Source organism: Vipera berus, assembly GCF_964194415.1.
Source record: "Vipera berus genome assembly, chromosome: 15".
In the NCBI taxonomy this organism is placed as follows: Eukaryota; Metazoa; Chordata; class Lepidosauria; order Squamata; family Viperidae; genus Vipera; species Vipera berus.
Genome location: NC_138218.1, coordinates 4,852,223 through 4,874,376, shown reverse-complemented (window position 1 = coordinate 4,874,376; position 22,154 = coordinate 4,852,223). Strand labels below are relative to the sequence as shown.

The 22,154-nt window shown below is 43.5% G+C and overlaps 1 protein-coding gene across 1 annotated transcript in view; it reads left to right on the top strand.

Moving 5' to 3' along the window:
• DENND1A (DENN domain containing 1A) overlaps positions 1 to 22,154 on the top strand; it is a gene marked incomplete at its 5' end in the record, with an annotated part of 212,348 nt that overhangs the window by 29,100 nt on the left and 161,094 nt on the right. Inside the window, one exon of the mRNA XM_081339477.1 lies at positions 3,257 to 3,300. Within this exon, the coding sequence (XP_081195603.1) occupies positions 3,257 to 3,300 (44 nt within the window). The remainder of the gene's footprint in view (positions 1 to 3,256; positions 3,301 to 22,154) is intronic.

Here is a 22,154-nt window from a genome sequence, read left to right as displayed (position 1 = left end):
GACCCCTCCCCTGGACCAGTTTATTAGCCTATGAGAGCATGAGGGCGGGACTTCTTTTTTTTTTAAAATACAAAATATGTTATATGCGCATCATAAAATGATTCATTACCGCGTCTGCTTTGATTCAGGGAGAGAACGGTAATTGAGCAGTGAAGATTGTTTACAAGGTTCTTGCGTAACGATCAAAACTTGCAGAAACAATTTTTTAATTCAATTTTTTTTTGTGTGTGTGTGCAAAAGTGAAAGCATCTGGTTAACGATGCGCCTTGGTCCAGGAAAGCTAGCGGGGGGCAGGATGTTCACAAATGTTGCTCTGACAGCAAGTTCCTTCTACAAATGACAACTTCCCTTCCGATCGCAAGCGATCCAGTTTTTTTTTTTAATCTATTATCACTGTAATTAAAAATTACACTCGTAATATGGAAGCTGGCAATCTTAGGGATTTGCTTCAGGAAAGCAGATGGTCGTGACGGGGTTGTTTTGAGATGATCTGTCATAAGAATTATTTCTGTCTGCGTTTGGGGGGGGGGTTTCTTGTTTTTTGTTCCCTTTTTTTGCTGCTTCTGTTCCGTTTAATACAATTAAACCGGCTGAAAAACGCTGCTTGTGGCGTTACACACGTTGTGTATCCCAAGAAAAAGGGATGAAAGAACGAAGGGCAAAAACAGGCTTAAAACTCGCGTTTCCTGTTGCTCACGAGGTTCAAAGTAACTTTAGTTCGTTCTTTATCGATAGATTTTTACGCACTCTGTCTTTTCTTTCATTCTCTCTCTTTTTTCTCGTTCTCTTCTCTCATTCTCTATCTCTTCCCATTCTCTTGTTTTCTCTCTTTCTCATTCTTTCTCTCCTCTCGTTCTTTCTCGTTTACTCTCTGTTTTTTCTCATTCTCTCTTTTCTTTTATACTCCTTATCTCTTTCTTTTCTCTCGTCGTCTCTCCTCACTCTCTCTTTCCTCTTTCTGTCACTCTCTTGTTCTCTCTTCCTCTCTCTTTTCTCTCGTTCTCTTCCTCTTTCTTTTCTCTCTTTGTTCCTCTTCTCTCGTTCTCTCTCTTTCTCCTTTTTCTCATTCTCTTCCTCTCTTTTCTTTCATTCTCTCTCTCTTTTTTCTCGTTCTCTTCTCTCATTCTCTATCTCTTCTCATTCTCTTGTTTTCTCTCTTTCTCATTCTTTCTCTCCTCTCGTTCTTTCTCGTTTACTCTCTGTTTTTTCTCATTCTCTCTTTTCTTTTATACTCCTTATCTCTTTCTTTTCTCTCGTCGTCTCTCCTCACTCTCTCTTTCCTCTTTCTGTCACTCTCTTGTTCTCTCTTCCTCTCTCTTTCCTCTCGTTCTCTTCCTCTTTCTTTTCTCTCTTTGTTCCTCTTCTCTCGTTCTCTCTCTTTCTCCTTTTTCTCATTCTCTTCCTCTCTTTTCTTTCATTCTCTCTCTCTTTTTTCTCGTTCTCTTCTCTCATTCTCTATCTCTTCTCATTCTCTTGTTTTCTCTCTTTCTCATTCTTTCTCTCCTCTCGTTCTTTCTCGTTTACTCTCTGTTTTTTCTCATTCTCTCTTTTCTTTTATACTCCTTATCTCTTTCTTTTCTCTCGTCGTCTCTCCTCACTCTCTCTTTCCTCTTTCTGTCACTCTCTTGTTCTCTCTTCCTCTCTCTTTTCTCTCGTTCTCTTCCTCTTTCTTTTCTCTCTTTGTTCCTCTTCTCTCGTTCTCTCTCTTTCTCCTTTTTCTCATTCTCTTCCTCTCTTTTCTTTCATTCTCTCTCTCTTTTTTCTCGTTCTCTTCTCTCATTCTCTATCTCTTCCCATTCTCTTGTTTTCTCTTTTTCTCATTCTTTCTCTCCTCTCGTTCTTTCTCGTTTACTCTGTTTTTTCTCATTCTCTCTTTTCTTTTATACTCCTTATCTCTTTCTTTTCTCTCGTCGTCTCTCCTCACTCTCTCTTTCCTCTTTCTGTCACTCTCTTGTTCTCTCTTCCTCTCTCTTTTCTCTCGTTCTCTTCCTCTTTCTTTTCTCTCTTTGTTCCTCTTCTCTTGTTCTCTCTCTTTCTCCTTTTTCTCATTCTCTTCCTCTCTTTTCTTTCATTCTCTCTCTCTTTTTTCTCGTTCTCTTCTCTCATTCTCTATCTCTTCCCATTCTCTTGTTTTCTCTTTTTCTCATTCTTTCTCTCCTCTCGTTCTTTCTCGTTTACTCTCTGTTTTTTCTCATTCTCTCTTTTCTTTTATACTCCTTATCTCTTTCTTTTCTCTCGTCGTCTCTCCTCACTCTCTCTTTCCTCTTTCTGTCACTCTCTTGTTCTCTCTTCCTCTCATTTCTCTCGTTCTCTTCCTCTTTTCTCTCTTTGTTCCTCTTCTCTCGTTCTCTCTCTTTCTCCTTTTTCTCATTCTCTTCCTCTCTTTTCTTTCATTCTCTCTCTCTTTTTTCTCGTTCTCTTCTCTCATTCTCTATCTCTTCTCATTCTCTTGTTTTCTCTTTTTCTCATTCTTTCTCTCCTCTCTTTCTTTCTCTTTTACTCTCTTTTTTCTCATTCTCTCTTTTCTTTTATACTCCTTATCTCTTTCTTTTCTCTCGTCGTCTCCTCACTCTCTTTCCTCTTTCTGTCACTCTCTTGTTCTCTCTTCCTCTCTCTTTTCTCTCGTTCTCTTCCTCTTTCTTTTCTCTCTTTGTTCCTCTTCTCTCGTTCTGTCTCTTTCTCCTTTTTCTCATTCTCTTCCTCTCTCTTCTCTCATTCTCTCTCTCTCTCTTTTCTCTCATTCTCTCTCCTCTCTTTCTCTCTTCTCTCCTTCTTCTCTCTCTTTCTGTGTGTTCCCCATTCGGCCTTTTTTTTAAAGCAGCCTTTTAACATAGCCCAGTTTCTTTTACAGAGCCCCCCCCTCCCTGTGAATGCCATTGTTCAGTAAATCCACAACCCCCCCCCATCTGATTATAAAGTCCGCTCCTGTCATTCAGCCAAAGGGGGAAAAAAACAACCATCAGAACAAATTGAAGCACAATTGAAGCCCTGTTCGCTTAGAAAACACAATGCTGGTCTCTGCTTTTTGCATTCATTCATCCCCTCTTAAGCGTGGCGGCCCTGCCCTTAATCCCCCCTTCTTGGTCTCGAGGAAGGGAGAGTAAAAAGGGAAGCTTGCAAAGTCGCGTCTTCCTGATCTCCACCTCTTCTTCCTTTCAGGGCTGTTACTATCTGCCTCTGATCAAATATTAATGCGCGATTCTCCGCTTGCTCACCAATTCAAAGCCAATTAATATTATCTGTCAATTATTTACAGATCCTGAGGTGCGGCGGCGATTCCCCGAGGACTACAGTGACCAGGTTGGGCATGCGTAATTAATTTTTTACACGACAAAATTCACTGTGTGTGCGTGGGGAGGGGGTGTTTGACCTCTTAGAGTTGTTCTCCCCCCCTCTCCCCCTCCTACTTCCCCCCCCTCTCCCCAAGAAAAATCTGAGCGAAAGAAACTGATTTTTACAAGACACTCGGTCCACACCCCCACCCCACCCCACCTATGGATAGGAATCCTGGAAAGTTGAAGGGTCTTAAGGAGACTCTCCTGATGTAAGTAATTTATTGGGTGGGTGACTTTCAACAGGGTGTGTTTGGCGTCACTGGTGGTGCTAAGCCTTATTGGAGGCGCGGGGGGAGGGGGGCTCACCCCTTTTTTTTTCCGCCGCCCCCCTCCCCAAAAGTAGAAAGGAGGGGAGAAGAGGGCGCTTGAGCGTGCAAAATGCCGTGGGAATTGTACAATTAGTGCCTTCAGGAGAGGCGAAAAGCAACTGCGCCTGGCTCAGCATGTCCGCGGGATGCTTGCGATACCTCAAAGCTATTTCCCTCGGTGGCTCCCTCATTATGGAGCGGTTCAGGAGGGGGGGGAAAGAGGGGGGCTGTATTTTCACACTGCTTGTGGGCTGAGCCCCACTCGCTCGCTCGCTCCGTTCCTCTAGGGAAGGAAGCATCACCTGGGGCGGGTGGGGGAATGAGGTTTCTTCGCTTGGTCCAGCCATGGCAACTAGCAAACACTTGATCTCTCGGGCAAATTCTCGTAATTGTTAGCTGTTCAGAAAAAAGCTCTCTCCTTGGGCACGACTGTCGAAAAGGGAGAACTTCGGTGCCAAGTCTTCGTTTCTGCACGATGCTGGTCCTGGCCTGTTTTAGGGACCTTTGTCCCCGGCAGAAGGGATCTCCCTCCCTTCTGGCAGTTGTCCTGGCTGTACGAGCCTCGGGGCACATTCTCGGCAAGGTCTGGTGCCCCCACTACTATACTCCTCTTCTTCTTCTTCTTCTTCTTCTTCTTCTTCTTCTTCTTCTTCTTCTTCTTCTTCTTCTTCTTCTTCTTCTTCTTCTTCTTCTTCTTCTTCTTCTTCTTCTTCTTCCTCCACTTGTCATCCCTTAAAACTATTGAATTGCCTCCATCTAAATGGCTTTCAGAAGATCAGATAGGAATGCAGGTAGTTCTGTAGTAGAGGTGAATAGTTGAGCTCAACAGATTCTTCTTCTTCTTCCTCCTCCTCCTCCTCCTCCTCCTCCTCCTCCTCCTCCTCCTTCTTCTTCTATATTATTATAAAAAAGAAAAGCAGCATGCCATTTGGCGGTTTTGTTTTGGCGAGGCTTAGGATAGCCCCTTCCGGCTGCTTCTGGTGGGGAGTTGAGGCCAAGCCACAAACACACCCCAGGTCCAATATAAATAAATAGGTCCCCGAGTGCACTCAATGGGTGTTGGGACAGCGTGCGCCAGAAAGAGCCAGGAGCCTCTCCCGTGATGTGCAGACCGATTAAAGGTCCCTCCGAGCTGGGGCTGTCAGTAGTGGCCCCGATCGACGAATTACAAGCCTGGCTGCCCCATGAAATAGCTTCCCCTTTTGTAAAACCACACGCACACCTGAAAGAGAGACATTTTATCCTGTTGCAAACTTCAACAAACAGCCCGCGGGAGCCAAAGATGCAACAGGACACGTTACACGCCATTTTTTTTTGGTATATTTATTCCCAGATTAAAATTTGGGGGTGGGGGGTGGGAAAAATAGAAGTAGAAAAATAGGGACCACTCCGGTGGGAAGGTCACAGCGTTCCGTGCGCCTCTGGCGTCCAGTCATGCTGGCCACATGACCACGGAGATGTCCTCGGACAAGCGCTGGCTCTTCGGCTTTGAAACGGAGATGAGCACCAGCCCCTAGAGTTGGAAACGACTAGCACGCGTGTGCGGGGGAACCTTTACCTTTTTATATATACATATACATATACATATACATATACATATACATATACATATACATACACGCACACACACGTAATCCTTGACTTACAACCATTCATTTAATGACGGTTCAAAGTTACAACGGCAATGAAAATAGTGACTGACAACAATTTTTCACGCTTATGACTGTGGCAGCCTCCCGTCAGTCAGGTGATCAAAATTCGGACGCTTGGCAACTGGCCTGTATACTTAACGACGGTTGCGGTATCATGCGATCCCCTTTTGCGACCGTCTGACCAGCCAAGTCAAGCGGGAGGCCAGACTTGCTTAGCGACCGTGTGTGTGTGACTCATTTAATTGCTGCAGCGGTTTGCTTGAACTACGCCGGCAAGGAAGATCACAGAATGAGGCAAAAGCTGGTGGAACAGCTGTCCTGCTCGGCCACAGAATGTTGTGGTCAGTTGTGGCTGTAAGCCGAGGACTGCCTGTGGAGAGGGAGGGAGGGTGTGTTAGTTCAAGAGACCCCTCCCAACAATTAGAACCATTAGCTAGTGGAACAACCTGCCTCCAGAAGCGGTGAATGCTCCAACACTGAATGAATGAATCTTTATTGTCAAAGTACAAGTATGTATACATTGAGATTAGCTGAGCCTCCCTTTGTGCTCCCACCCCCCAACACACAGTGACAACAAACCCTCCATCTTACTACACCATGTGAACTGGAAGTTTTTAAGAAGAGACTGGAGAGCCATTTGTCTGAAATGGGATAGGGTTTCCTGCCTGAGCAGGGGGTTGGACTAGAAGGCCTCCAAGGTCCCTTCCAACTCTTCTATTCTATTCTATTCTATTCTATTCTATTCTATTCTATTCTATTCTATTCTATTCTATTCTATTCTATTCTATTCTATTCTATTCTATTCTATTCTATTCTTATTTCTTATTATTCTATTCTATTTTATCTCCTATTCTATTCCATTCCATTCTATTCTATTCTATTCTTATTTCTTGTTCTATTCTATTCTATTCTATTCTATATTCTATTCTTATTTCTTATTATTCTATTCTATTTTATCTCCTATTCTATTCTATTCTATTCTATTCTATTCTATTCTATTCTATTCTATTCTATTCTATTCTTATTTCTTATTATTCTATTCTATCTCCTATTCTATTCTATTCTATTCTATTCTATTCTATTCTATTCTATTCTATTCTATTCTATTCTATTCTTATTTCTTGTTCTATTCTATTCTATTCTATTCTATTCTATTCTATTCTATTCTATTCTTATTTCTTATTCTATTCTATTCTATTCTTATTTCTTATTCTATTCTATTCTTATTTCTTATTCTATTCTATTCTATTCTATTCTATTCTATTCTATTCTATTCTATTCTATTCTATTCTATTATTTCTTATTATTCCATTCTATTCTGTTCTTATTTCTTATTCTATTCTATTCTATTCTATTCTATTCTATTCTATTCTATTCTATTCTATTCTATTCTATTCTATTCTTTCATTATTCTATTCTATTCTATTCTATTCTATTCTATTCTATTCTATTCTATTCTATTCTATTCTATTCTATTCTATTTTCTCTATCTCTATCTCTGTTCTGTTCTGTTTTACTTGACAACCTCTGCAAAATGTTCAAGATTGGGGTCTCCGTCCTGTCCCAAGAGAGGCTCCGCTCCCCAAGGAATACGTGGGGATGAGTTCCACACAAGACCCCTCGCTCATTAGCTCCTAAGCTCCCCCTTCCCCCCTCCCTTCCATTCCCCAAGCCTAAATTCTCATCGGGTTGTTTTGACATCCAACGTGTTTTGCACGTCGTCTGTTCTTCTGATCAGGGTCCGTGCAGACGCCGGGCGTTTCATTCTGGACGTCCTTTGTATCTGGCCCTACAAGAATCTGTCGCAAAGTATTGTGCTTTTTATTTAAAAAAAAACCAGGAAAAAAAGGAAGGTTAGACAGACATCTGTGGCTGGATAATGATTGGTAGCCTCTTGGCTCTCCTTAAGCCACAAAGCTAGCGTGGAAGCGAGTTAAGAAGAAAGACAGAAACGGATGAAAAAAAAAGGGGGTTAGAAATAACCAGAGATGCCTTTCCTGATGGGGCCCCGGTTGCCGGCACGATAATCCGTTTTTGATCTCGGGTCTTAATTGTCTGCTCAAGATAAATGGGCAATGAAAGTTGATCAGTTTCATCTTCCCCCCCCCTCCTCTGTTTTGCTTCTCATTTAAAGGAGGAATAAATTATCTTTCTCTCTCTCTCCATAGAAGGAAATCCTTTATTTTTTTTCCAAGCCGGGCTGAGTGGGGGGTGGGGGGAAGAGGAAGAAAAACCTCATCTTTTTTCTTTTTAATGAAAACGTTTCTCATTATTTTAACTTTCTCCGTTTCGATAAAGCGTTCCTGATTTAGGGGAAGATGTAATCTGAAATGTAAATGTCTGTCTGTCTGTCTGTGTGTCTGTGTGTGTGTGTGTGTGTGTGTGTGCAGAGATGGGAGTGGGTGGCTAATGAGAGGGAGAGCTTCGTTCCAAATCCTTCATTCTTTCCCCATCCTTAAAAAAAGAAAGAAAGAAAGAATTTTAGACTATCAAGCAGTCAGGTTGCCTTATTAACAGCGGCTCTCATTCATCTTCATTCCATTAATTTTTTTTTCTTTTTAAAGTGGTTAAAATCAAGTGCAGGGCGTTGAAGAGAAACTCGAGAGAAGTGCGGGAGACTTGTTTTTCAAGGCCGACCATTTGTAAGGCGTGCAAAGTGAAAAACAGAGTTTCTAGTCCCTGGCGTAAATACACCTTCTCTCTTTCTCTTTCAGCGTTTAAATGCACACTTGAAAGACGGATGCAAAAATATGTTTTTCAACAAAGGTTTGCCATACGAGCCAGGCATGGTTATTATGACTTATAGTTAAAGCTCCCTTCTTAGGCAGGATCGTATAATGCGTGAATTCAACCCCTGAAATTATTCAAATTGCAATTTTGTAATTTCGGCAGGTCCTTTATTGTGGCGTTGCTTTTCAACGTGCAGGCCAATGAAAAGTGTGAAATAATGTTCAACCCCCTCGAATAGCGTCAGGGATACTCAAAGCTTGAGAAAAGGGCCCAAAGAAAGGAAGTTAAAAGAAGCAAATGAATTTGGTCTCATTTCCTCGCCCGACTTCAATTTGAGGCTTTTAATAACTCCACTTGTAAGGTAGCGATTGAAAAAGTTGATAAACAAGAACTCTTGAGTTTTTAACGAGGGCTTGGCTCGCTTTTCCTATTCTGTTTACTCTTTTTTTTTCTTCTTCCTCCCAGAGAAATCTAATCCTGTTGGCTCATTGAGTTCATTAGCAAAAAATAAAATAAAAATGAGTTGAAATGTCACCTTTTCCAAAGCGATGTAATTTGAAAATACACCCATTTGGCTCCTGTATTGTGGCCTGAATTTAATTTAAACTTCTCCCATTGTACTTTACTGCGGCATGAACGTAGTCAGAGGACATATAAAAAGGAATGAGGAGGAGGAGGAGGAGGAGGAAGAGGAGGAGGGAGGGAGGAGAGATAAGAGAAGGAAGGAAGGAAAGAAGAAAAAAAGGAAAGAAGTAAGTAAGGGAGGGAGGGAAGGAAGGAGAGACGAGAGAAGGAAGGAAGGATAGAAAGAAGGGAAGGAGGGAGGAAGGAAGGAGGGGGGAAGGAAGGAAGGAAGAGGTGAGGGAAGGAAGGAAGGATAGAAAGAAGGAAGGAAGGAGGGAGGGAGAGGGGAAGGAAGGAGAAACGAGAGAAGGAAGGAAGGATAGAAAGAAGGAAAGAAGGGAGAAGTAAGGAGGGAGGGAGGGGGGAAGGAAGGAAGGAGAGACGAGAGAAGGAAGGAAGGATAGAAAGAAGGAAAGAAGGGAGAAGTAAGGAAGGAGGGAGGGGGGAAGGAAGGAAGGAGAGACGAGAGAAGGAAGGAAGGATAGAAAGAAGGAAAGAAGGGAGAAGTAAGGAAGGAGGGAGGGGGGAAGGAAGGAAGGAGAGACAAGAGAAGGAAGGAAGGATAGAAAGAAGGAAAGAAGGGAGAAGTAAGGAGGGAGGGAGGGGGGAAGGAAGGAAGGAGAGACGAGAGAAGGAAGGAAGGATAGAAAGAAGGAAAGAAGGGAGAAGTGAGGAAGGAGGGGGGAAGGAAGGAAGGAGAGACGAGAGAAGGAAAGAAGGATAGAAAGAAGGAAAGAAGGGAGAAGTAAGGAGGGAGGGAGGGAGGGGGGAAGGAAGGAAGGAGAGACGAGAGAAGGAAGGAAGGATAGAAAGAAGGAAAGGGAGAAGTAAAGAAGGAGGGAGGGGGGAAGGAAGGAAGGATAGAAAGAAGGAAAGGGAGAAGTAAGGAAGGAGGGAGGGGGGAAGGAAGGAAGGAGAGACGAGAGAAGGAAGGAAGGATAGAAAGAAGGAAAGAAGGGAGAAGTAAGGAAGGAGGGAGGGGGGAAGGAAGGAAGGAAGGAATTTAAAGAAGAGAGGATAAAACAGGAATTATTCTATGGCCTTCATGCCAGGCTACAGTAAATCTCCCACAGAGTCTGTAGCATTATTTCCTTTTTTTCTCCTCCAGTTCTTGGACCGGTCCTTCCTTTCATATGTGTGCAAAGCGTTGTTTAGCATCTGCATAGTTGGCTGGCTACAAAATGGCAGCCTGCCAGGAAATCATATGATTTCCCCTTTCAGCAGGACTTCCTGGAGACACTTTGCTTCCTGGTTGAGTCTTCGGATGATTTGGACTTTGCTGGCTGGGATCACACCGGCCCACCTGGGTTGACAAAAGAGTGAGATGTAAAAAGTTGAGAATGAATTGACCAGTTCTGTAGGAAAGGAGAGGTTTGGGTGAATCAGGTCTCCCAAGAGAGCTGAAGATGGCCTGGCCTTCAAGCAAGGTGGGCGAAGGAGAGATGAACGTAGAGTTGAATCATCTATGGTTCAAACTGGGCAGGAAGTTGGTTCTTGGCCCTCCAAACCTCCTTCTGAAAGGAAAGGAACATCTCATTTCCTGCAAGGATCTCTTAGAAGATGTCTCTGAGACAGGAGAACCTGAGGAGAAGACCACGGTCTTCTCTTCTTCTCCTGCTCCCTCCACAGAGATGGTTAATTCCGACATCTACGTCCTTCCAACAGGCTAAAAACTCAACTCATCATCACTTCTTGTAGCTGGGCTGATTTTCCATCTTACTCTTCATAGCTCACCCGGTTTCTTCTTCATAGCTCAAGAGAGAGGCTGACAATCAGGCCCAAGGATTAGCTTGTCCCCGCCAAGAATTTTGCTCATCATGATCATCAGAGTGTAGAAAAACCGGTTATTCCGTCTGGGAAAAGGGCTTTGTCCGTAAGATCTCTCCAAAAATATCCACCCTGCCCATTTTCACTGAACCTTGACGGGAAAATTCCGTCAAGGATTTCAGTTCATCCCTTTAACAAGGAACTGATTTGGACTCTAGAATCCGTGAACTAATAAACGGAAAGGGACAAATCTTTCCCCCCCACACACCCTTTTTTCTAGGTACCCAATTCTATTAATTTTACAAGGAAGGATTAAGAGAGAAGCTGTTTTTATTGCCTTTTTTATTTTATTTTTTACATTAGCCCACCAAAGATAGAAAAGAAGGAGATTTTCCAAGGACCCAATGGCTTTGATTCGGTTGTCCATATATATATATATATATATATATATATATATATATATATATATATATATATATATATATATATATATATATATATATATGCAAATTATTCAAATTGCTAATAAAGAATTTGGGAGGCTGAGATGGCCATTTCGAACTCTTTATGTTCTCATCAGTCAGTCATACCCTTTATCTGAGATTCGAACCTGAGATTCAGATAAAGGGTATGACTGACTGATGAGAACATAAAGAGTTCGAAATGGCCATCTCAGCCTCCCAAATTCTTTATTAGCAATTTGAATAATTTGCACAAATAATGAGCTGTCATAAGTTGACTATATCCTGTAGATAAGCCTTGAGACAGGCCAAAACAGGAATGAAAGAGTTAAGTAGCAAGGTGCTTTCAAAAAAGCCTTGAAAAATACTTTATATATATATATATATATATATATATATATATATATATATATATATATATATATATATATATATATATATATATATATATATATATATATATATATATATATATATATGTGTGTGTGTGTGTGTGTGTGTGTGTGTGTGTGTGTGTGTGTGTGTGTGTGTGTGTATGGATCTTTGGTTATTCGGGTTTTTCCCCGCGTAGAACTAAAGGTGTAGGAGCGACGTTTCGACGGAATCCCATCCGTCATCATCAGGCTGGTGGCTTCTGCTTCCTTCTTCTGGGAGAAGCATGTGGCTGTTTGTTCCTCTTTTTTAAACAAATTTTATATACACACACACACACACACACACACACACACATATATACATATATATGTGTTAAGTATTTATCAAGTCTTTTAAAATTGCTTTATTAGCAATTTGAATAATTTACATATATGTATGTATGTATGTATGTGTGTGTGTGTGTGTGTGTTCCCTACCTCATTCCTGGCACACTGGCTTTCCTGGCTGAGTTTCGCTTTTATTTGCTGATTAACTGGGGCTTTCTTGGATCAGCGGGTGCATCGTTGTTTAAGACCCTCTAGCTTAGAGGGTGTGTGTGTGTGTTTGTGTATGTGTGTATGTGTATATATATATATATATATATACATAAGGACACGGTGGCTCAGTGGGTTAGGACGCTGAGCTTGTCGATCAGAAGGTCGGCTGTTTGGCGGGTCGAATCCCGAGTGCCGCGTAACAGAGTGAGCGCCTGTTCCTAGCAGTTCGAAAGCACATAAAAAATGCAAGTAGAAAAATAGGGACCACCACGGTGGGAAGGTAACAGCGTTCCGTGCGCCTTTGGCGTCTAGTCATGCTGGCCACATGACCACGGAGACGTCCTCGGACAAGCGCTGGCTCTTCGGCTTTGAAACAGAGATGAGCACCGGCCCCTAGAGTCGGAAACGACTAGCACGCATGTGCGGGGGAACCTTTACCTTTACCTTTTTACTAAGACTTTGCCTGATCTTGATTCCATGCCCTTTGGATAACGAAACGTTCAGGAATTATATCGAAACAAGCTTGGAGAACAAACCGCAGCCGAAATGTATGAACCTGAGCTAGAAGTAGTCTCTGTTCCGTCAAGCAGGCATGTGTGATGGCTTCAGGATCAAGCGCTGGCTCTTCGGCTTTGAAACGGAGATGAGCACCGGCCCCTAGTCGGAAACGACTAGCACGCATGTGTGGGGGAACCTTATATATATATTCTAAATGCTTAACAAACATTTAACACACACACACACACACACACACACACACACACACACGTACATATATACACACATATACATACATACACATACACATACACATACACATACACATATACATATACATATACATATATATGGTAAAGAACTGTGTGAATCACCCTCCCAGCACATGACAAGTCTTAGCAAACTCTTCAGCTCAGTCTTATTATTCCAGCTTCTTTTTTTAATTGCTTCTCTCTTTCGCCCTGGTGAATTTTCCCCTCATAAGCCCAGGTACACAAACACACACCTGTGCACGCAGGTGGCAAAAACGGATCACTGTTGATTGCTCCTGGACGAGGTTCCCACTCACCTAGAATTTGCATCCAGCCGTCTCCCAAAAGACACTTAGGAGTGTGTGTGTGTGTGTGTGTGCGCGCGTGGGTGTCATCAGCACACGTATGTCTTTTAAAAGCCTAAAGGCTGTGATGGAGACCTGCTAAAATGCACGCTTCGTACACACACACACACACACACACACACAGAGCGAAAACAAAACAAAGCTAAACAAAAACAATGCAGTTCTGAGACACTCCAGAAAAGGTACTTAGCCTCTCAAAAGGCTAATTAAATTATTCAGAAATAAAATCCAGTTTAAAGTTGTAATTGGCATAATTAAGGAATTTTAAACAGGCTACGGATAAGGGCTGCATAATTCCATTGAGAGAAAGCTGCCAAAAAACAGACAAACAAAAAAAAATCCAGTTTTGGCAAGAGCCCAGCTGATTTTATTTTATTTTATTTATTTATATATTTATATATACATGTATATGTATATGTATGTATGTATATATATGTATTTCTGCCAACCTAGCAGTTCGAAAGCACGTAAAAATGCAAGTAGAAAAATAGGGACCGCTCCGGTGGGAAGGGAACAGCGTTCCGTGCGCCTTTGGCGTCTAGTCATGCCGGCCACATGACCACGGAGACGTCCTCGGACAAGCGCTGGCTCTTCGGCTTTGAAACGGAGATGAGCACCGGCCCCTAGAGTCGGAAACGATGAGCACGCGTGTGCGGGGGAACCTTTAGCTTTACCTTATATATATGTATATACACACACACATCTATACACACGCACACACACATCTATAGACACACACACACATCTATACACACACACACATACACATATATATATGTTTTCGTAGATTTTCACGGGTACAGGTATGTAGGTCTTGGCGTATTCGGGTCTTTTCCCATGTAAGATTGAGGGTGTCTTGGCGACGTTTCAACGAGGTCCCACTCGTCATCTTCAGGCTGGTGTCTTCGGCTTTGAAGATGACAAGTGGGACCTCGTCGAAACGTCGCCAAGACACCCTCAATCTTACACGGGAAAGGACCCGAATATATATTTATATTTCTCCCCCTCTCTTTTCGATAGCTTTGCAAGATTTAACAAATAACGGTGAGTAACCCAGATATCGCTTTTATAAAACTGAGCTGCCTATTTTAATTGCGCCCTAGGTTTTATCTGCCGCAGGTCTCCTTGGCAATTTAAATATTTGACATTGCCTGCCTTTGGAGCGGCTTTGAGTGAAAGCTTGTTGCTGTGCGTGTGAACGACTCAGCCCGGCCGATCTTTTTTGGCAGAACCAGATTTGATAAAGCAAAAAAACCTGCCTTTGCTCTCCAGGAGGTCTCCAGCGGGAGAGTATCCTTCCTTCCCAACTGGGCAAAAGCTACAGGATTTTTCCTAATCACGATAAGAACTCTCCGGTTGATAAATCTCTTTAAGTTTAAGTTCTTTGCTTTCAGAAACTCAACCTGGCATCACGTGGAGGGGATTTGAGCATCTGTTTTTAAGTTCAACGATGCCCCGTCGAGCTTGACTCCCAAAACCTTAAAAAGAAGTGACTTGCCGACCTTAAAAAGAAGGGAGATGTTCAAGCACCGTCTTTTCCTCCCGGAGAAGGGACAGTTAGGGTCATTCGGAGCGCCACATCTTTCAGAGGAGCCATTTGCTCAGAACTGAAGTTTGGTAGCTCACGGGGCCCTTAACGCAATCCGATGTCTTGTGGTTAATTAGCCAGATCAAACACCGACGTGGAAGAGGAGCAGGCAACTTTATCCACATTGCCAAGAAGGGGTGTCTTTCCCATCCCTAAATTATTTGGGCCTTCAGCCCGGGGTCTTGAAATCCACCATCCCTAATGCCGCTCGACTTAACAACCATTTGCAACAGGGGCAGATATCTGTAGCTCAGGTGTAGGATGAGGGTGGAGATTCGTTCTCTGAGCTTCTGGGTTGGTTTCCAAATGTTTTGTGACCAAGTAACATCTTCCATTAAAGGGACGCGGTGGCTCAGTGGGTTAGGACGCTGAGCTTGTCGATCGGAAGGTCGGCAGTTTGGCGGGTCGAATCCCGAGTGCCGCGTAGCAGAGTGAGCGCCTGTTACTCGTCCCAGCTTCTGCCAACCTAGCAGTTCGGAAGCACGTAAAAATGCAAGTAGAAAAATAGGACCACGACGGTGGGAAGGGAACCGCGTTCCGTGCGCCTTTGGCGTCTAGTCACGCCGGCCACATGACCATGGAGATGTCCTTGGACAAGCGCTGGCTCTTCGGCTTTGAAACGGAGATGAGCACCGGCCCCTAGAGTCGGAAACGACTAGCACGCATGTGCGGGGGAACCTTTACCTTTACCTTTAACATCTTCCATGGAATTTAAGGGGTTCCCAACCTATGGTCTGTGGCCCGCTACCAGGCCGTGGCCTATTGGCCACTGGGCCCTGGGAGTAGCTGGTGAGCCCCCCCCACCGCTCATGCATGGGTGGGGATGCTAGCACCACTGCCAGCACCACGCAGGCGCCAGCGGTCTATTTGCGCATGTGCATGTGTGCCAGCATCCTGTTTGGGCACCAATGCATATGTGCCGTGGGTGAGCATGGGACGCTAGCGCATACACGCTCACTCTAGCACCACCGTCATGCAGGCGCCTGTTTGTGCTCATTTCTCTGCTGCTCCCTTTCCTTCCAGGCCTCCAAGCTGGAAAGGTTGAGGGGATGTCAGAGTCAGTGTCCTTCTGTTCATAAAGGCTTCAGGTGTGGGTGTGTCGAGTGAGTGTCTTGTGAGGGGTCAGGTGTGAGTCCGTCCTGTGATGGGTCTTGTGATGGGGTGGTTACATTGACCTCCCACCAGCCTACGAACCCCTCTGAATCCAAATCAACCCCACAGCCCACCAGAGGCAGCACCGACTCACAACCATCCCGCGCAATCCCCAACTTCCCACCAGCAGTTCACCTCCCAGTGACCCTGACCTGACTTAACCTCCCCTTCACAAGACCCATCACAAGACCCTCACTTGACACACCCACACCTGAAACCCTTATAAACAGAAGAACGCCGACACGGACCCCCCCTTAAACTCCGCTGAAGAGGTTACCCAGCCTGGTAATGCAACGTTCGGGAAACAACCCACGAGCTGGGAGAACGAACTGCCACCCTTGTGTCTATGTTGTTTTGTTGGCAACAACGTGCGAAAGGTTCGAGGGTTGTTTTGTCTGCTTCCCAGGAGAGACTACAGCCCTAACGGGGCTTGGGGGTTGCCCATCCAAGTATGAACCAGGCCAGATCCCACTTAGCTTCCAAGCCAGAAGAGCTCTCCTAAGAGATGTGTAGGAGACCCATCCCAAGACTCCCTAATGACTCACACCTGACCCATCACAAGACCCTCACTTGACACACCCACAACTGAAGCCTTTATAAGCAGAAGAACACTGACATCCCTTAAACTCCGCTGAAGAGGTTCCTAGCCTGGTAACGCAACGTTTGGAAACCAACCCACAAGCTCAGAGAACATTGCATTCCATAGTTTCTATTCTATATTCCATATTTGATATTCCATTCTGTTCTGTATTATATATTTATATTCCATATTCTATATTCTATTCTGTTCAATATTCTGTATTCTGTATTCTATATTCTATTTTATGTTCTATGTTCTATATTCTATATTTTATATTGTATATTCCATTCTGTTCTATATTCTATATATTCCATATTCCATATTCCATATTCCATTCCATTCCATTCCATTCCATTCCATTCCATTCCATTCCATTCCATTCCATTCCATTCTATTCTATTCCATTCCATTCTATTCCATTCTATTCTATTCTATTCTATTCTATTCTATTCTATTCTATGCTCTATCATCTATTCTATTCTATTCTATTCTATTCTATTCTATTCTATTCTATTCTATTCTATTCTATTCTATTCTATTCTATTCTATTCTATTCTATTCTATTCTATTCTTATTCTTATTCTTATTCTCTATTTATTTATTTATTTATTATGTTTTTATACCGCCCTTCTCCCGAAGGAGTCAGGGCGGTGTACAGGGCAATAAATATAAAAACAGAATACAAAAGTTAAAAAACGATTAAATATAATGCCCAAATTTAAAACAATAATTAAAAACATATTAAAACCCCTGCCCTAACCCATCAAACCAGGTCGGATTGCTCAAATAAATACGTTTTTAGATCGCGCCGGAAGGAGCGAAGGTCGGGGGGCCATCCGGAGCTCAACCGGCAAGCGGTTCCACAGGTCTGGTGCGCCCACTCTATCATCTATTCTATTCTCTATCATCTATTCTATTCTCTATCATCTATTCTATTCTCTATCATCTATTCTATTCTATTCTATTCTATTCTATTCTATTCTGTTCTGTTCTGTTCTGTTCTGTTCTGTTCTATTCTATTCTATTCTATTCTATTCTATTCTATTCTATTCTATTCTATTCTATTCTATTCTATTCTATTCTATTCTATTCTATTCTATTCTATTCTATTCTATTCTATTCTATTCTCCTGTTATCTATTTTCTTCCGTAACCTAGTCTGTATTCTGGGTTCTCTATTCTGTATTCTGTTCTGTTCTGCAGCTGTGCCAACTGGCTGTCTTTGTCAAACTCCTGGCACGGTGTGTGCTTGGATAACGCTTCCAAACCACTCGCTGCAGCTCCCTCGTTTCAGCAGTAAGACTAACACCAAAGTCCTTTTGGAGCAGCCTCTAATTTTGGACTTAGGCACCGGAGCTGGCCTGTGGCTGAGATAGCTACCCCGCTTCTCCAGTTGTTCTGTGGGTGGAAAGAAGGCAGCAGCTGGGACCCTCAACGGTGGCTGCGTCTGCCCATCATCCCAGAGAAGGCCTTGATTTCTGAGTTTAGCTAAACAAGCTCGACTAATCCTCACTGTCTGGCGGCGTCCTCTGTCAAAATAGCCAGCCGGGCCCTGCGGCAAAAAAACCCCCCCAACAACCTGGTCCTGCAGAAATGAAATCCGGGACTTGCCGTGTGTGTCCCCTGCCTGCTTAAGCAGAGGCCTTTTTCTCCCCCTTTTTTGGGGGGGCTTCGCAGAGATCGGGGTGGCGGTGTTGGGGTAGCTGGAAGGAAGCAGAATTTGCATAAAGCTCTTTGAACAGGAACTTTGGAGGCTGGAGAAAAAGCCGGCTTGCCATTTTTGCCCACAAATGAAAAAACCTATAGGAGAATCCTTGAATGACCTGTGGGGGTGGGGGTGGGGGTGGCGCGGAAAAGGGGAGGGGGATGAAAGGGCCTTAAGCGCAGCCGAAAGGTGTGTGGGGGGAGCGGGGGGGGGAGGAGAGGAAAAGAGGGAGGGGAGGGGGCCCGTGCTACATTGTCTAACATCTGCTCTCCTTGTTGGTTTTGTTCTTGGCAATTCTATGTGGATTTTGAAGACCAGGGACCCCCTTAATCTTCCTTCTGAATATTAATGCAAGGGTGGTGGTGGTGGGGGGGGGGCAGAAGAGAGCCATTAAGCTGTCCTTCACATCATCTCCCCACCTCGCTTCCAATTTCCCCCTCCCTTTCCAGTTTCATGCTTTCGGAGGAGGGCAACTTGCCCCAAAAAGCTTAAATAAATGTTTGGGGAATTTGTACGAAATGATTTGCTGCTTTTATCGGGCGGTTTAGAGTGAGAAGGACAATCTTTTGGCTTGTTGGGGGGGGCAGGGGGTTGATGAGTTTTATATATATATATAAAACACACACACACACATACACACACACAAAATATTTTCCAAAGCGCCCGAAGGCAGGACAAGAAGCAACGGATGGAAACTAACCAAGGAGAGAAGCAACCTAGAACGAAGGAGAAATTTCCCGAACGATTAACCAGTGGAACTACCTGCCTCCAGAAGCGGTGAATGCTCCAATACTGGAAGCTTTTAAGAAGAGCCTGAGCAGGGGGTTGGACTAGAAGACCTCCAAGGCCCCTTCCAACTTTACTATTATGAATACACACACATACACACGCACGCATGCATGCACACACACACACATGTATATATATGTATGTGTGTGTGTGTATGTACACACACACACACACACACACCCTTTTAAGGGAGGGAGGTTGCTGATTAAGTCCGTGGCGTTCAGTATCACAAGGATGAAGGATGATCCAAAAAGGCTGGTTTAACTATAGAGCGCCAGTGGTTTCTACTCCTAATAGAAACCAGTGGAACTCTATAGTCAAACCAACGTTGGTTTAACCCCTGGTAGTTTAGTAGCTTAGTGTCTTCTAAAAGTATATCTTAATTCTCTTCACGTAGTTAGAAAAATCTGCATCCCAAAATGCCGGCTTCTCTGTTGCTTTTTTTTTTTTTTTTGAAATACCGGATGAAAAATGCTATGGAGGTGAACTTGAACTCGGCTCTTTAGATGCAAGGACAGGTGGTCTTCCACTAGGACCGGAATTTCCATTGTAAACCATGATGAGAGGCACCTCTCCCACCAGACCCTGTTTGATAACTCTCTTTACTGCATTTTTAAGCCTACGTTTAAATGGCCGTTAAATGAATCACCAGTCATAAGTGTGAATCCAATTCTCCCGAACATGTGTGTGTGTGTGTGTGTGTGTGTGTGTGTGTGTGTGTGTATGTGTATATGTATATGTGTGTGTGTGTGTGTGTCTGTGTGTGTGTATGTGTGTGTATACAAAAAACATTGCCAATTGCAGTTGTATGACTGCAGGACACTGGGTCTGGTCATAAATGCCGGCCAGTTGCTAAATGCCCGAAATTCAGTCGGGCGGGGGGGGGGACTGACACGGAAGTGCTTTACAGCCTGTTTTGAGGCTATTGGAACTCTTGATTGGTCATTAAGTTGTGGGTTACCTGTCTATATTTTATGGAACCTGGAAACCTGGAGCCATCGGAGAGAAAGGAGAGAGAGAGAGAGAGAGAGAGAAAGGGAAGGAGAAAGAGCGGGAGAGAAGAGAAAGGGGGAGAGAGAGAGAGAGAAGGAGGGAGAGAGGAAGAGAGAGAACGGAGGAGAGGGGGAGAGAGAAAGAGGGAAGGAGAAAGAAATGGAAAGAGAGAGGGGGGAGAAAGAGAGAGAGAAGGAGAGAGAAAAAGAAGGAGAGAGAGAGGAAGAGAGAGAGAGAGAGAATACGTGTGTCTGTGTGTGTGTGTGTGTGTGTGTGTGTGTGTGTGTGTGTGTGTGTGTGTGTTAGCATGCTGCTTTTTATGTTTTCCTGCCACAACGCAGAGAAGGAGGGCTCGGCAGATCCCGCCGGCTCTTTTCTTTGCAAATCCAGCCTGGATTTGGAAGATCACATCTGCCAGCCTTGGGTCCCAGGAGAAGGAAGGCCACCAAGCGCTGAATTCAAGGCAGAGCCATTATTTCCGCTTTGGCTTGTGTTGTATCGGGAAGCAAACCTCCGGAGGGGGGGGAGCCCTTTCCACTGAGTAATGGCCAAGCGAGATTGAAAGGACTGGCGGCCTTAGGGGGTAGATTTCAAGGCACAGGCCCAATTAAATTTAAAAATTCAAGGATTGTCAAAACTGGTAATGAACAAGAGTTCTACACGGACACACACAAACACACACACACACACACACAAAACACGCACACAGACAGCAGCTCCAACCGGGAACGTCTAAAGCTGCCCATCTGTTTACCATTTGAGAACGGCATTTTTAAAAATCGAAATATTTTCAAAGCTTGTTGGGGGGGGGGAAATGTTTTTTTTTTTCTTCCTGAGACCGGATGGATTTCAGGTAACTCTTGACTTGCCCCGTGTCACAATCTCGCTTGCCAGGATTGTTAAGCGAATCGCGCGCGTGTGTGTGAAGTTGTTCAGTGAGCCACGCGGTCGCTACGCTTCCTCCGCTTGTCCTTGCTTGTCCAAAGGTTTGCAAAAAGGGGATCGCATGACGCCCGGGACACTGGCGCCATCGTAAACCTGAGTCCGTCGCCAAGCATCCGAATGTAAATCGTGTGGCCGGGACAACGGTCGTAAGGGTGAAAAACGGTCGTAAGTCCCTTTTTGTTAAGGAAGAAGGAGCTGGAAGCAAACACAGAGACCCCCAACCTTTTGGGCATAAGGGACCGGTTCTGTGGAGAGAGGTTTTCCCACGTGGATGAGCTTTGCTTCTTTGTGCGGACCGGTTGCTGGCCTGCCATGGACCGGTACTCGTCTACGGCCCAGGGCTTGGGGACCCCTGATCTAACAGAGTGACAGAAGGGATATGAAATAAAGAGGGCATTGCATGGTAGGAGAACCAAGATTTAGCTTCTTTTTATCTCTCTCTCTCTCTCTCTCTCTCTCTCTCCATCTCTCTCTCTCTCATCTCTCTCTGTATCTATCTATCTATCTATCTATCTATCTATCTATCTATCTAATCTCTCTATCTCCATCTCTCTCTCTCATCTCTGTCTCTATCTATCTCTATTCATCTATCATCTCTCTATCTCCATCTCTCTCTATCATCTCTCTCTCTGTCTCTATCTATCTATCTATCTATCTATCTATCTATCTATCTATCTATCTATCTATCTATCTATCATCTCTATCTCTTATCTCCATCTCTCTCTCTCTCTCTCTATCATTCTCTCTATCTCTATCTATCTCTATCTATCTATCTATCTATCTATCTATCTATCTATCTATCTATCTATCTATCATCTATCTATCATCTATCTATCATCTCTATCTCTTATCTCCATCTCTCTCTCTCTCTATCATTCTCTCTCTCTCTCTCTCTCTCTCTCTATCTATCTATCTATCTATCTATCATCTCTCTCTGTGTCTCTATCTATCTATCATCTATCTATCTATCTATCTATCTATCTATCTATCTATCTATCTATCTATCTATCTATCTCTCTCTATCTCTGTTCATCTATCATCTCTATCTCCATCTATTATCTATTTATCTATCATTCTATCCATCTCTCTCTCTCCATATCTATCTATCTATCTATCTATCTATCTATCTATCTATCTATCTATCTATCATCTCTCTATCTCTCTATCTATCTCCCTCTACATATCTATATATCTATATCTATATCTCTATAATTAAAAAATATATAATTACCAATCATTGCTTAATAAACAACATGTTGCCTAGGTTCACATAGTTAACTTAATAACAATACATTTTCCATTCTTACTCTCTATTCCGTTTTTCTAGCCATTGGTAAAAAGCGTCCCATGTTTGGAAATATACTATATCTTCTTTTCCTTTCATTTTCAGTGTAAGCCTATCCATTTCCGCACAGTCCAAAATTTTCTTAACTAGGTCTTCTTCGACTAGCGTTTCTTCATTCTCCCAACACTGTGCAAATGTAATCTTTGGTGCTTGTTA